Below are 16,685 nucleotides of genomic sequence, written 5' to 3' on the forward strand. Positions count from 1 at the left end.
TACTTAAAGCTTTTCCTGAAAAAAGTTTCTAAGTGTCAAATTAGTTGAATTTGCCAATCCTTGTTCGCGGTTAAGTAACAAGTGTCGACTTACTATACCTGGTAAATTCTAAATCTCCACATCCTTCTTTTTCATTTTGGTTTAAAAAATTACATAAAATTCTATTCTATGTTTATAAATTGGTGTCAGGTTTCTTGAGTGCCTCATTTCTTTTTTCAAGTGTTTAAGTGCTTTACACTTGTTTCTTTGTGAAAGATGAACTGCTCAGATGCACAGCAACCCAGGGTTGAGCTAAGGGTTTAACAAACAAACCCTGACTGGTCCTAAAGGGGCTGTATTGTATTACATGGGGAGGTCACACAACCACACCATATACCCTATTTCCTTACAGTGCTTGGCACTATTACTCTATTCCCCCTGGTCAGGGTTATTAAGTGTGAAAACCATGTCCGTTTTGGCCACTGAGATGCAACTACCTTTGTCATGGTAGAACTTTGAAACTGGTTGATGACAAATGGGATTAGTGGAAACAGAGGAAAAAGCATATGCAAAGATCACATATCGGCTCATCGACAGTGCAGTCCCTAGTAACTGTTGAAGCTTGTGGCAGGATGCACATTTTTAGAATGTTTTCCCTTTCTCTTGTTACAAAGAGATTTGTACTTAGTTCTCCCCCACCTCTGAAACTTGTACATTATTAAGGACTGCTTTAATTCCCATTTGTGAGAATCGCATAGTGTCTGCTTCAGTCATCTGCTTGTACATTTAGTGCTCCTGAAACACGACTGGCAACCAGAGTAAAGTTTCTTTCCACTGGCCAATGCCTTTTTCGAAGCTGTAGATCTGATAACTGGTAAATCATAGGTCATGTAAAACATTATAATACTATTCACTGCCAATATTTAGATCACTTGACACTAAATATGGCACTGAAAAGTTGTTAATGCAAAATATGGTCATTAGTTCTACGTAATTCTTTTGTTTTACAACTTTGTTTATGGACAATAGTCCTCTGACATTCAAGTTTCTTAGATACACTTCACAACCTATATGTAACATATGTTGCGACTGCCTGGGCAGGGACCTTTGAAAGTTCTTCCGTTTGACGAATTGTTTAGGTTCCACCACTTGAGCTCCTTTATTGGCTTGTTTGTAACAACATCTCCCAGTCCCCTCTTACTTGAGACCCCCAACTGTTTACACGATACCACTTACCACTTCAGTAATGTTTAAACAAGCATTTCAGATGAGAAGGATGCAATCATTGCCAACAATTTCATCACTGTTCACCCTGTCAGAAACTTGCATGTGTCAAAGGAGAATTTGATTTTGTAATATTTGTTTGGAGCGTTAGTTTTGCTAATGCTACTTTCGCATTCAGATCTGCTGCCAAGAACGGTTTCATGTCTGAGATAGATAATTACTTCTTTAGATTGACTGAATCCTAGTGGGTACACCAATCTGCAAGCTTTTCCATACTGGCGTGATATTGTTTGAAATGAATACCCTTTATCAGGCAATAGAAAATCCAACCGTAATACAAATAGAAGGGGGGACCGGTAGCGTTATTAGAGAAAGGTCCAGTACCCGTGCTCCCTCAGACTACAGTGTAAATACTGAGAGGATAACTGTTCCTACGAAAATAAGAAAAGGTCTAATGATTTGGTATGTGTGTCTAGTAAATAAGGTCGGGTGGAAGTGGATGTGGGGAATTTCTCCTTTAGAATATAGTGCCCTCACACACCCTTTCGAGTGTCATGCTTCATCATCGGGCGTTGCTCCTCTTGGGGGTGGCGCTGCAGTCCCTCACGGACCCCGTAAGAGGGCTCTTTATCGGAGATCTTTTATGGAGACGCCGCAGTTGTGCATGAGGGTGTGTGGGCCTATAAAAAGGGAGGTGAGTAGGTGCGTTAAAAATGCTATGTGGAGCCCAGAAACTAAGTTTTTATTCACGGCCCCGTGTAGCAAAGATTAAAAATAATCCTGGAGCTCCTCTTTGGAGAAAATGATTGAGGGCAGGTGTGTAGTTAACTGCTGCACTCAGGATGAGTGAGTGGGAATCCTACGAATATAGGGTTAACATGTTTCGCGCATAAAAGCTGGTCCTTAAGGGATCCGTTTGCACTTCGTCAGGACCGGATATAAGGTGAGAGAAAAAATATGTATAAGAAAAGATATTCTAAAGACAAGGTTCCAGGGAAGTACAGTACTGTGAACCTGTGGTACCTTAGTATTAAAGGGATAAAGCGTCCTCGCGCTGATAGGAACTCCTTCTTTTAGGAACCTATACCCAACCTGGTGACATAAAAAAAGAAGAGAAGACACACATATGGACAGAACAGAGACAAACAACATTTACTGTAATTCATTGATTCAACGGTGGTTACAAATCCGCATGTTGTGTTTATATTGCAAGCAAACACAGTGAGTGTTCAATCACACAGGCATGCTCACAATAATGACATGCAGGAAAAATGACCAGGTGCTGGAGCGTCATAATCCCCGTGCAGTTTGCCGCTGTGTTAGGGTACAAGTTCTACAGGCAAGTAACAGTGATCATGTGCCTATAAAACCAACCCCGTAAATGGCCAGCTGCATGTGAACATAATACTACAACAGAGCCGTGTGGGTGGTACAGTTTCTATGGTGGATAGAGATCGGAAGACAACTGTCTATAAACACGCATCGTGTGAAAGAGTATGAGGCAAAGCTGGTGGTGTGTCAGTTCCGCATGGAGCTAAAACGTGCTTCTCCCCATAATGTGGGAAGTGGTAGTCATGCTTGATCTGGAAGGGGTGTGCCTACCCTTCAAGTACAGGGAATGGGCTCCGTCGGCGCCTCGGAGCTGGCAAGCAGAGAGACTGTGGAAAGGGGACGTAGTTACAATACACCGATGCCGAGGCTGTTCGTAAACAGGAAACTGGATGCCAAGTCCTAATGGAAAAAGTGTACTCACGAGTGCTCGATTGCCCAAGGTGTGGAAACCTACCCCTCCTTCGTGGTGCGCCGGGATTGATAAGGGAGGGTAGGAAAAGTGTTTAATTGGTAATCAGCCTGGTGGTGGGGGCGGGTCTCAGCGTCTCAAGGTGATGTATTGACGTCAGTGGTCACCTGTGCGTGTGGTCACTGCTGCGTGTCTACTGCATCGGTCGTAATCCCGTTTGAAAGTGACGCGATGATGTCAGTGTACACGTGTGGTATGCCCTATGAAACTGCTGGAAGAGTGGCGGCCATATTGGGAGGGTTGTTTCGCTAGGCGTTTTCATTTCGATGGCAGTCCCGTGTGCAAGTGACACGGTGACGTCAATCTGCACGTATGCGTGTAGTCTCGTATCAATGGCACGCCTTATATCAAGGTGATGGGAAAGCGGCGGCCATCTTGAGAGGTTTATATCGGAAAATGGGCCAGAGTGCACAAATGTTGTGGATGAGAAAGTACGGTGTGAAAACGTGCCGTACAGTTAGTCATTGGTAAATATATAACAAACAAAATTACTGTTAGGGGCGTGGTGATTAATGATATATCCCTGAAACAGTAAAAAGGTTTATGCAGCGAGTGTGGATGTTAAAGTTCCTTGGTTCTTAACATTACAGCTGATGAACATTATACTCATCATGGGAGAGGGATCAGGAAAGGACCAAAAGGTTCATGAAGAAGCCCTCACACGGGTAGTGGGGTTCTTTCAGTAGAGCTGTGACCCGACCTTCATCTAAGTGGTCTGTTTATGGTGTCAGGTTAATTCGACCCATGGGATTTCGTCGTTTAGGCCTGTGGTGTCGCATCTTAATCTGTGAACCCATCGCTGTTCTTGCTTGAACAGTGTGTGTTTTGTCCAGTTGGGATTGGAAATGATGGTCCATCTCAAACTATTCGCAGTGTGTCCTTGTTCTGCAAAGTGTGTTAGTAGTTTGGTATGAGTCCTGCTGCGTCTTATTGTGCTTTTGTGCTCCCCTATGCGTATCGACTGCTCTGGTGGTCATGCCCACATATCTCTTATTACAAGGGCAGAGTATTGTATAAACACAGTTGGTGGTGTTGCAGTTCGTGTGCTTAGTTTGGCGCCAAGGTGTGCTCAGGCCCAAGTCAATTTCTTTTGAAATCGTGGTTTCTGCACAGGTTGAGCAGGAGCCGCAAGGGTAATGACCTACTACTGGTGGTAAGGACCATAGTGTGGGGTGACGCGTTAGTTGTGGTTTGGGTCTCGTATGTACGAGATGATCTCTAAGATTTTGCGTTCGTTTGAATGCGAAGAGTGGCGGTGGGCCTGGTTCGAAAGTGCCCGAATTCAATATAGCCCAGTGTTTCCTGATGACCTTCTGTATACTGTTGCAACTGGGCGTGAATGTGGTGACACATGTAATGGTGTCTAGTTCAGATCTTTCCTTTGTCTCTAGGAGAGCCGTTCTAGGGTTGTTTCTAGCTCTCTTATGTGCTTGGCGTATGATGTTACTCGGGTAATGTCGTTTCTCAAGGTTGTGTCTGAGGATATTAGATTGTTTTTCGAATTCCTTGACAGTCTCACAGTTACTACGGAGACGTAGGAATTGGCTCACTGGAAGGTTGTTTCTGAGTGCCCTGGGATGGTGGCTATCGTAGGTCAAGAGACTATTCCTGTCTGTGGGTTTTTTATAATTCGTGGTGTGTAAGTAGCCATTGTCCAAAGAGATGAGTAGATCCAGGAAAGGGATCTCATGTCTAGACCTTGTACTCGTGAATTTGAGGTACGGGTTCAGAGTATTTACCCAATTGCAGAATGAGATGCATTGTTCTTCATCTCCTTTCCAAAATAGGACAATGTCGTCAATGTAATGACGCCATAGTAGAATGTGTTCACTGTATGGGTTGGTTTCTCCAAGGATGTATATTGTTCTTCAAAATGGGCCATGTATAGGCAGGCTAGACTAGGAGCGAATGTGCTTCCCATGCTCGTACCTTGTATTTGATGGAAGAGCAAAAATTTGAAGGCAAAGACATTTTCTTTTAGAGCTAGGGAGGCACAGTCGCAGATGAATGAGATAGGTGTTAGGAAAGGCCAAGGTTCGATGTTGCGGAGAGTGTTCTCTAGTACCTGTAGTGTGGCGTCCTGTGGAATGTTTGTATAAAGGGCTTCTACGTCCATGGTCACTAGGAAGTCTATTTCATCAGGATCAGGGAAGAGTTCTATGAGATTGAGAACCTCGGTGGTGTCCCTGAGATAGGTAGGAGTTTTGCTCACCATGCATCTGTGTATTGTAACTACGTCCCCTTTCCACAGTCTCTCTGGTTGCCAGCTCCGAGCCCATTCCCTGTACTTGAAGGGAAGGCACACCCCTTCCAGATCAAGCATGACTACCACTTCCCACATCATGGGGAGAAGCACGTTTTAGCTCCATGCAGAACTGACACACCGCCAGCTTTGCCTCATACTCTTTTACACGATGCATGTTTATAGACAGTTGTCTTCCGATCTCTATCCACCATAGAAACTGTACCACCCACACGGCTCTGTTGTAGTATTATGTTCACATGCAGCTGGCCATTTACGGGGTTGGTTTTATAGGCACATGATCACTGTTACTTGCCTGTAGAACTTGTACCCTAACACAGCGGCGAACTGCACGGGGATTATGACGCTCCAGCACCTGGTCATTTTTCCTGCATGTCATTATTGTGAGCATGCCTGTGTGATTGAACACTCACTGTGTTTGCTTGCAATATAAACACAACATGAGGATTTGTAACCACCGTTGAATCAATGAATTACAGTAAATGTTGTGTTTGTCTCTGTTCTGTCCATATGTGTGTCTTCTCTTCTTTTTTATCTCACCAGGTTGGGTATAGGTTCCTAAAAGAAGGCGTTCCTATCAGCGCGAGGACGCTTTATCCCTTTAATACTAAGGTACCACAGGTTCACAGTACTGTACTTCCCTGGAACCTTGTCTTTAGAATATCTTTTCTTATACATATTTTTTCTCTCACCTTATATCCGGTCCTGACGAAGCGCAAACGGATCCCTTAAGGACTAGCTTTTATGCGCGAAACATGTTGACCCTATATTCGTAGGATTCCCACTCACTCATCCTAAGAGCAGCAGTTAACTACACACCTGCCCTCAATCATTTTTTCCAAAGAGGAGCTCCAGGATTATTTTTAATCTTTGCTACACGGGGCCGTGAATAAAAACTTAGGTTCTGGGCTCCACATAGCATTTTTTAAACGCACCTACTCACCTCCCTTTTTATAGGCCCACACACCCTCATGCACAACTGCGGCGTCTCCATAAAAGATCTCCGATAAAGAGCCCTCTTGCGGGGCCCGTGAGGGACTGTAGCGCCACCCCCACGAGGAGCAACGCCCGATGATGAAGCATGACACTCGAAAGGGTGTGTGAGCGCACTATATTCTAAAGGAGAAATTCCCCACATCCACTTTCACCCGACCTTATTTACTAGACACACATACCAAATCATTAGACCTTTTCTTATTTTCGTAGGAACAGTTACCCTCTTAGTATTTACAATAGAAATTCCAAACCTTACTTACTTCCTTTGTGCTGGATGCATCAGCAAGTGGAAATATGCATCTTTTAGGTCCATAGTTGTCAGAAAGTTTCAACAGTGGTATTACGTCTTGTGTTACTTCCCGTTTTTCTACCTCTGCCAAGAAAAGGCTACCTTTGTGTGATGTGTTGTTGCCATTGTCTTGTTTGAAAAGTTGGATGATGTGATAATGTTACAAAAGGTTGCCTCGCCTGTCCTGCAATTAGCAGGCAAGCCTCTTTTAAAGTTACATCTTATCTCAACTGCCTTCTATTGGTGTGGCCATCCCATTGTTTTTCATTCTTTCCAAAGTGTCATCCACTGGTTCAGACAGATACTCTCCTTATAAAAGCATATCAATTACATTTGACTGAACCTCTAATTAGAAACTTGAGATTCTAGGCCATGAATGCCTGTGCAGAACAGTCCTAATAGATATCTGTCTAGCAAGTCTCTACTAAGTCTTCAGAAGACGTTAGACAGATGTTCACTGTAATTTTACCTTCCTCTATGTCTGCTATAGTTATCTTTTTATATTCTTCAGTAAGATGTCAGAGTAGCTCATTTATTTGCCTCCACTGCTGATGGGCAAGATGAAGAGACATTTGATCTTTTTCTTGCTGTACTTAGTTTTAAAGATTCCACTTTTTAGCAGAATACACAACGAACAAATAGTCAATATTACCTCTGCAAATTCATGAATCCACCCAAAAATTATTATTTGTTCATTAAACAAGATAGAAGGGTATACTGAATGTTAATGAGCCAGCCTGTATATGAGATTTAATGTACATGTTGTCCCGTGGGGATGGTTTATATTTTTTCTCTATTTGAGGGGTTACTGCTTTGGGAGTTGGTTTCAAAAACACTTCCTTACTCTGCTGTAGTAATAAAATTCCATCTCTTTCTGCGGTGACTGTCTCCACATCTTGCCAGATACATCATCATCCTCTTAGAAGTGTGAATCATTCTGGTGTACATTTACTTGCAATTCTTTTTCCTGTTCCTTCAAAATGTCTTCCTCCTCTCAGTTCCTCTGCTAGGTTTGTGAAATGAGGTTGCAATTTCGCTCGTTGCTTGCTGCGGTCCCTTATGCTCTGTAAGCCTTTTAAATCCTAAGGACTTATGGTCTTTTTTATTTTGCTAATCCCCATCAAATTACGTTTTCATTGTTGAAGAAGCTATCTTTACATAGATTATATTATTTTCAATATCCATTCATCTCAATGGATCTACCATTTTGAAATCCTTCGACCCCCACTGTCAGTTTGATAGCCTTTAGTCTGGTTAAACTAGCGAGGATTTTTTTTTCTAGTCTTATGCTCCGAAGACAGCTTTCCAAACTGATCGTGCTTTGAGTTCTGTTCAATATCTTTCAGGTTCTCCCTTCCAGGGCAAATTTGTTCTGGGCCAAAGAGTTTTGAATTTTATCACTTTGTAGCTGGGGATTGTTTTGAGGTCAAGAGTTTTTTTGTAACATCGGATGCCTTTTTCTTTGCTTCCGATGGATGATCACATTCAGGCATTAAGGTCATAGGGTCTTTCAGAGTTTTGAAAGCTGGTCAATGACTTCCACATTTTTTGTGATGATCTCCTCTCCAGAATCAAAACGTTGTTCTCCCATGGGACTCATCTATCATTTGTAATTCCTCACCTTCTTAAAACAGCATTTTGGGCACCAATGGTCAATGTTTTATACTTTGAAACCTGGGTCTTTAAATAGCCCATTTTTGCCCAACGTGCTGACTTTAGTTTTTTTCTAACTGTGTTAATGGCTTAAAGCATGCACAAGCTAAACACCTGGCTAGTCGTGAACTCTTTGTAAAGAGAGAATACACACAAGAAGCTCATGGTTTCAAGTTAATTTTCTATGACAATTAGGACAACATATGAAGGGAATATATTCTATGATTATTCCCAAAATGGGGCCTAGGAGACCCAAAAGAGACATGCCTCCAGTCTTTCTCCAATCGCGTCAAAGGCCACACTAAATAACTCCTGATTTGTTGCCCTTAAATGTCGATATCCATCTTTAATGCTGTGCATTTTTTGGAGGAAATGTTTTCTTCCGGTCAGTTTTCTGTGAAAATGTTGGAGTGCTTTCTTGCACTTTCAAACAAACCAGGAGGAAAAAAAAAAGAAACTAAAATGGCTATCATATTGGGGCACTGTGGCCGTAAGGTAGTAGATGTGGCAGCAAGTCATTATGACTCCACCTATGAGGTGCCGAAAGTAAAAACTTTGAAAAACAAGATACAATTCCAGACCCAACCACCAGATGGCGGAATAATGCAAAATAATGTAAATCTGAAAGCGGTTCAAGCAGCACTAACAGTTTTACTACAAAAGGTTCTAGGGCATTTATAAGCTACTTGTCTTCAACAGTCGGTTCATGGGCATAATGTCATGAGGCCCTAAACAACTGATCAGAAGAACTGAATAAAGAAATGGCTTACTGTGAAATGAAAGCCTTTAAAGAAACGTTAGCCATACTGAAACGCCACCACTGGTTTCTGAAAATTGTACATTCCATAATGAAGGCACCTTTCATAGTAATTTGTATACATTTAAAATAATTAACATCCAGTGGCACCCCAGGTCTTCCTTTTACAGCTGGATGATTCAAATAACTAAAAATGAGACAAACATCACTATATGTACATGGGATGAATCTCAACCAAAGCTGCTAAGACTCTTTCATGCAATGTTTTACCACTCTATTTCAACTACATGTAAATAAAGTCCAAGTCTTCATAAATGTCAAAGCGATGACTGTACATTCAGTTAAGTGGTTATTTATTGTGTCATGCGGTCTTTAACACCTATGCACCATTGAGAGTGAGCCTTGATGGCTCGAGTTTGAGCCCCACTAGTGAAATGCCCAAATTAATTAAATTGGCCATTTCACAATAGTGATAGTATTGGTGTCCCAAGAACACTGGTTTAAAAAAAAAAATCATCTTGTAAGAACACTGGCTAGTAGACACAGAAGTCCCCATGAACCCACGAAAAGTCTAAAGTGATATGGTCAATTGCAGGGTTTCTCTGCTGAACACAGTCCAAGGTCAAAGTTTGGGAGCCAACCTGAAATGTTTATTCGCCGAAAAAGATATTAAGTAAAAACGATCCAGGCTGGCGTGAAGGCCTTGTGACAATCAGTCTATGAGAAAATTCAACTAGATTCAAACCCCAGTCTCTGGTTAGATGATTAGACCTATTGCTCGTAACCAAATGAGCTTCTGAATCTGTAGAATCAGCTATCTTAAATTGGAATTGTGCATTGGTGGTTTGAGATCCTTATATGGGAGGTTAAAATACCTGCAATTGTCTGTTTTGGCTACTGAACAAGATTTCTATGGTAAACCTTCAATATTTAGAGAAGTACCTTATAGGACAAAGGAAATTTTAAGTAACAAAGGTAGGCTATTTATGCAAGATCTCGGAAAAATACCTGTGATCGCTTTTGTCTTGGTTGAAGGGCGAAACAAAATCTAGCCTACTCTTAACCATACACCAGGATGTATGTAAAGAGCCTTATGTCGACACAAGGCTGTTCTTACTCTTTAAATATTTACAGTGAACATCTAGCTGAAAGTGTGTGACAGTCAAGAGCTCAATGCCAGATAACATGCAGTAGACTGGGTTTTAGACACTCTCTGGAAAGCTTTTTTACTTCAGGAGGTATAAATGGTACAACAATTGGTGCAGCTCTATTTGTGTCAAAACCCGCAAGGCTCTCCAAAGATTCTTCAGTTAGTGCCCAATACAGTAAAACGTCAAGGTAGAATTTATTTTATGTCTCTGTACATCAGGATGACAATGAAAGTCACCATTTTCCGAGTAAGCTTCACAAGTTAAGGGTGAAAAAGAGAGAAAGGGAAAAGACAGTTGAAAGAGCTCAATGGAGCCGTGTCAGATTTAAAGCTCTAAACCTAAAAATTACCTCAATCATAGTGGCATATCTATTAAGGTATGAGTCTTCGGTGGGTGGATTCCGGAGAATAACTGGATGTCAGAGGGTCAGGCATCTGAGGATGAGGCAATGGATAAGGAGTTACAGATGGTAAGTGGGAAAGGATATAGAGCTGGAAGAGGATGGATCTTGTTAAAGCTGCAGATCTTCCTGCAGCTATGTATCTGGTAAGACCGGGGTGGGTGGCTGTTTTAGCTTAAGGCAGAATATGACCTTGTCATGGTGGGAAGCCCTCTGCATTAACATCTGATACATCGTAGCTAAGAAGCAGCTCTGGGAAGATCGGGTCCATTCTACCAGGGTTAAAGTTGCTATCACTGAATTAGCAAAAGGAGTGCCTTCCCTTGAAATGTGCAGGAATGTGATGTGGGCACTGGTGCATACATTCACAAAGCACTACTGCCTTGATAGCCAGGACCAGCAGGAAGGATACGCTGCCTACTCAGTCCTCAAGATTTCTTGGGAGTGAGGGGGAAAAGCTGCATGGCATCAGCTAGCAGCATGCAAGAGCACTGAAGTTAGAAGTATCCGTCAGACACTGACAGTCAGGAAACAGTGCAAGAAATGCCCTCTCCACTTGTTGGGGACTAATGGATGGAAAAGAGAAGAGCTATAAAGGAAAAGTAGTGTAGAAGCTAGAAGTGGCATTGTAACCTGGTCTTGGGCATGTATGTCATAAAACTATTAGAGCACATGCTCTGGTATCATCTAACAAACTAAAATCCATTGGATGGTCTTCTGTCAACATGCCAGAATAAGCTTATGGAGGCTAGACTATAAATATATATATTTTTTGATTTTTCAAAAACCTTTATTGAAAAAAATTGCACAGCACAGTTAAAAGATTCCACAGTTGCAAGAGATTAAGCACTGTGATACAGTACAGCATAGCAGACTACCTCTAGGTTGTGACACTTGGGGATAATGTCAGGGAGAAATGTCATAACTGCTGAGAGGGTGAAAAGTACAACAGAAAGAGGCACCAGAAGTAGACAAGAGAGGCAAAAGGAGCAGAGGGGAGCGAGAGTAGAAGGGAAGTTGCTCATTGACCTTCACCGGCGGCCGCCGCGGGCAGGGAGCGCGGGAGAGGTCGCAGGGCGCTGAGAATCACGGCTTGAAAGGTAGGTCACAAATAGAACCCATTTGTCAAGAGGGCGAGATCAGGCTGGTAGAAGGTCCCAGAACTCAGACAGGAGGGTCAGGCAGCGGGAAGCGTCCTCGAGCCAGAGGGCAACCTTAGGCGCAGGCCTAGGACCCAAACACATGGAGACCCTGCGCCGCGCGAGGACCAGCAGCATGGCAGTCAAACGGCGGGAGGCGTCCGGGCAAAATTTAATAAAGCCTAAGAGGCAGAGCGGAGGGTCAGGTTGGACTAGTGACAAAGTGATTTCAGAAATAATAGCGCAGACCTCGCGTCAATATGCGGAGACCCGGGGGCACAGCCAGGCGAGGTGGGAGAAGCCAGCCGCGGGCGCAGAGCAGCACAGGCATCTGTCACTTGCGATAAGTCCTAACCTGTGCAATTGGGCTGGAGTCCGATACAGCCTATGTATGTACTTGAAGTGAATAAGGAGTAGACGATAATTTGGGGAGAGACGTTTGATCAGATTACAGCAACACAGCCAGTCGGCTTGAGAAATTTCGACTCCTAGGTCTTCACCCCATGCAACGCGCGCCCAGTCAGTGGAGGTGGAAGACGCTGCCAGCGTGTAAGCTTAGATTTTAGTTACAAATATCTTAGGAGAGGGGGATGCATAGAGAAGATCGAGAGTGGCCATCGAGGGGGGAGGCTGAGGGAACGAGGGGTGAAGCTTCCTACAGGCATCCCTGAGTTGATAGCAAAGCAAGGTGTCAATGGAGCCAGAGTCGGCGGCAAGTGAGAAGAATGTGTTCCCAGGGTAAAGGTCTGATACTGTGGAGAGCCCCAGGCGAATGGCGTGTTTAACCATCTCAGAAGACTGAAGAGGGGGAAAGGCTGGGTGGTGAGCGATTGGCATCATGTTCGCAGAAAGCATATCGGAGCCTGAAAATTTGCGTACCCCGTCCCAGGCCCAGCGCAAGGTCTCAACCATGACAATTTCAGTGCGTAGGAGTTTCGGCGGGGCGAATAAGGCAGTCGGGAGCTGCGAGGTCAGCCTCCACCGCGACGTGAGGCTGGAACAGGGTAGGGTGAAGCCAGAAGTGAAGAAAACTGGCCTGAGCGCTGAGAGCATAGAGCTTGAAATCCGGGGCGCCGAGACCGCCACGCGACATCGGGAGAGTAAGATGCTATATGCGATCCTGGGTTGCCGACCGGCCCAAATTAGGGTGATGAGCAGAGAACCTTGCGTTAGAAGTGAGCAGTGAGAGGGATGGGGATATTGACAAAGATATAAAAACTTCGGAAGTACCACCATTTTGGCGATGGCTATGCGCCCGGCTAGAGACAGAGGCAGCTGGTTCCAAAGGGGAATCTTGGACTCACACCAGTCCACTGCACGGCCAAAGTTAACTTTCCAAAGTTCCTCCACATCCCTGCTCAAACAAATGCTCAAATATCTAGTGGGCTCCGATGCCCACACAAAGGGACAGTCCGGAACAAAGGGTGTTGTGGCGTCTGTGAGGGGAGATAATACAGACTTGTTCCAGTTGACCTGAATTCCGGAATAGCCACCAAAGTGTATCACCTCACAAACCAGTGGGCTGAGGTTCTCCTGGGGATTGCGGACATAAAGAGTAATATCGACCGTGTACATAGAAACTAATAGAGCGCGAGCCGCAAAACCAATGCCACTCTGTCTATGATGTCATCAAAGACGAGCTTCAAGGGGTTCCATTGCAACGGCGAATAGCATGGGGGATAGCGGACAACCCTGCAGAGTACCGCAACCGATGGGGGTGGGCTCAGAGATTTGGCCGTTGATACGAAGAAGGGCAGTAGGAAGAGTGTAAAGGAGTAGCACTTTGCGTATAAAAACCGGGCTGAAGCCCAAGCGGGGAAGGAGGTAAAACAGGAAGGGGCACTCTAAGGTATCAAAGGCCTTGGTGGCATCAAGCAGGGCGGCCACTGCCGGAAGTGCTGGGTTTGACGGTGAACTGAGAAAATGGTTCGGAGGTTGTGAGAGGTCTCGCGACCGGGAATAAAACCAGACTGGTCTAGGCAGGCTAGACTATATATATAATTTTAACATATAAAGCTCTCTGCGTTGAAGTATCAGTCTGAACTGGATTTTTATGTCAATAAGTAGAAGACCAATCATACGCAAAAAGAGATACCCCTTGCTTACTTAAGTGAATGGGCTAAATACAATTTTAGAATTCTCCCTCTGTATTACTAAATTGGCACAAATCCTTACAGATACTGAAATACAAATTCTGTTACAAATACATCAATGCATAATACTAATCATTCATTCATCTGGACCTTTGCACTGTGTAAAAGGTGATCTTGAGAAAATGTCAACACTAAGTTTCTTTGGTGTTGATCTATCTCCGTCATCTTCCTCAGGAGGAGCAATATTTCAGATTAATAAGAGGAAAATTTCAGTGATATGTCTCAAGCAAACTTTACAACAGCTTAAATAGGTAAGCGCACTGCTCTCTGTAAAATGAACATTAAAAGAGGTGCATCGCTTCTCCATAAATATTTCACAAACGCCTGGCTAAACACTAGTATTCAGAAACAATTTTTTTAAAAACAACTGACGTTGTAAACGCCCTTAATGTATAATCAATTATTCAGCCTGTTTTTAAGTTATCCACATTAAAAGAGGGAAATACCTTATTTTTGTCTAGTGAAGTACCTAACCTATAGCCTTGCAGTGTGTTTAAATTTAAAACCGCTCCATAGATTTGAATGGGGCACAAAACTGAAAAGTTAAAAATATATTTTTTTAAACTGTTACCCATATGTGATGAAGTCAAATGCAGGATATCACACAACTATACCTGAAATGTATTTTAAAATCAGTGCAGTTAACACAAAAATTATCAATCCAGTACTGTACATAACAAAAGGCTATCCAAAAGGCTATCAAGACGGCATTGAGAGTTCAGTTGTCGTAATAGGCTCATTTTGAAGGCAACAAACTAAACACATTTTTGTTGAAAGAAATTAACCATTGCATTAGTTTGTAGCTTTCAAAAGGAGATGTGAATGATCGCCACAATTGCTTTTAACAATTGCACTTACCTGTGCATCAATATCAATGGCAGGGTAGATCGGCAGCATGGCAGAAGGAGAGATGATTGGGCTTGGCGTTGGAGTCTGAGGTTGGGAGATGGATGTTTCAATGCTGTGTGGAGGAGTGTTTGACATTGCAGAGGCTCTTTCACTGACTGCTGTTGGATGAAATATCCACACTTCTAATTAGTAACAGCAAAAGCACTTTGCATTATATTTTAACTGAACAAAACTGTTCAGTAACATTAATTGAATTATTGTGGATTCCGTATGGTCACAAAAAAATAGGTACTACTTTTTTCCAAAAGGAATTGCCAAACTAATATTAAAACTGTGCCAAATATAACATGCCTAAAACGCTTAGTTTGTATTTGTCCTTTGTGAATGAATGTTGAAAGCTAAAGGACACTTCCAGAGCACTTCGCAAATTTGGAAAATAAGTATTTGGGGTAGGACACTAAATCGGATTCACTGTGTGGAACTTAACTGCTTAACCTCAATTCCAATAAATGCCCAATCATCTATTAATGGCAATAAAAATGAAAAAAATGAAAGCAAAGATAATCACGGACATTACTTAGTCGCCATAATAAGCTCTCCAAAATATTACTATACAAGCAAATGTCTATCGATTCCAAACTATACCAATATGAGCAAAACCAAGGAGGCCATGCGAAGTTGACTTCTTAGTTCTAAATGTAGAGCAAACTTATAAGATTAAGTGGGCTTATACTCACTGCAGTGCATTGTATTTTATACTTTTTTCTGTATGCCAAGATGTAAAAAAAAATGCATTGCTATAGCAGGACAAGTTTCAGTTCAACACAGAGCTGTGCAAAACATGTCTGAGCAAAAGCAATAAGACGAGCCTTTATATTAAGTGGATCTTGCAAATTGTTTACCTATGAAAACAGCTAGGAGGATGCAGCTCCTCATTATGCTCCAAGCCCTGCGGCAGCTTGGTCTACACCAATTCAAGCCCTGCATTCTCAATTAATCGTTTCAATTATTCTATCAAGTTTCGCGTTAATTCGCTGTAGCATATTCCTTTGAAATCCTATTAAACAACTAACCTAGTCTCCCTCTAAATATTTCACCTTATTAACAGAATAAAAAGAAAGTCATAGGTTAAATCAGAACACTCACAATCTTGAATTGGTTCTATTCAGCCTAAAAGTATCAAATCCAAGACATCTGCTAAAAATTGTATCATCAGAACTTCAATCCTCTCGCAAATGCTGTAATGCTAACTAAAGATGAAACCATACAAGTCTAGTGAACATGGTCATGTGACATGAGATCAGATGAAGGTTATTAAGCACATGGGGCGGCAGCAGCATCCTTGTATAATTAGCATCCAGGGTTATAATTCAACCAATGCTTCACAGAGTCAAGCATGATAAAATGGCAAGCATAGAGATTCAATAGTATTTCTAAGCATGTCAACATAAAAAATCTGAAGATAGTGTATTAGATGTGGGCACTCTAAATTTTGGGCTGATGGTACGACTGTGTATCCTATCATGTCTTAGTTATGGTAAACTGAACGTTGCACAAGTCGGAAAACTTTGCTAGCAGTTACATTCTGTCACCAACCTATATTGATTCAATCCCATCGTAGCTTAAAAAAAATATGCCTTTCTGGCTCGACTGTTTGTGAGAAAGTGGCTCTGTATATACTGTTCCCAAATAGGTACAGGGTGTACAGAGTCCACAGTCCCCAGAGGTTTGGCAGAGGCTAAAGAGATATAACCTTACTCTCTAAAGTGGTAGCTTGGTCGAGCAGTAAGGCAGTATCAGAGGACAGTGTAAAGCATTTGTTGTACACACAGCCAGCAAATGGTCTCACACACTCAATAACTGAACTCTATGCCAATGGTTTATATATAAAAAAATATATGTTTGTTTTATTTTAGAACCAACAATAGGTATTTAAATATATACTTTCTCAGAATGAGATGCTTTATATAAATACTTTTGCAATATGCAATTGACTTTTGTAGAAAGTTACAAGGGGTTGCAATAGGCAAC

At 42.5% G+C, this 16,685-nt stretch overlaps 1 protein-coding gene across 12 annotated transcripts in view; it reads right to left on the reverse strand.

Annotated features, from left to right (window-relative positions):
• ANKRD17 (ankyrin repeat domain 17) overlaps positions 1-16,685 on the reverse strand; it is a 1,008,651-nt gene that overhangs the window by 576,337 nt on the left and 415,629 nt on the right. For all 12 annotated transcript variants that reach the window (XM_085636371.1, XM_085636340.1, XM_085636333.1 and 9 more), the window contains one exon: positions 14,664-14,812. In XM_085636371.1, coding sequence (XP_085492497.1) covers positions 14,664-14,812 — 149 coding nt within the window. The remainder of the gene's footprint in view (positions 1-14,663; positions 14,813-16,685) is intronic.

The sequence above is a fragment of the Triturus cristatus genome, chromosome 2_1 (assembly GCF_964204655.1).
Source record: "Triturus cristatus chromosome 2_1, aTriCri1.1, whole genome shotgun sequence".
In the NCBI taxonomy this organism is placed as follows: Eukaryota; Metazoa; Chordata; class Amphibia; order Caudata; family Salamandridae; genus Triturus; species Triturus cristatus.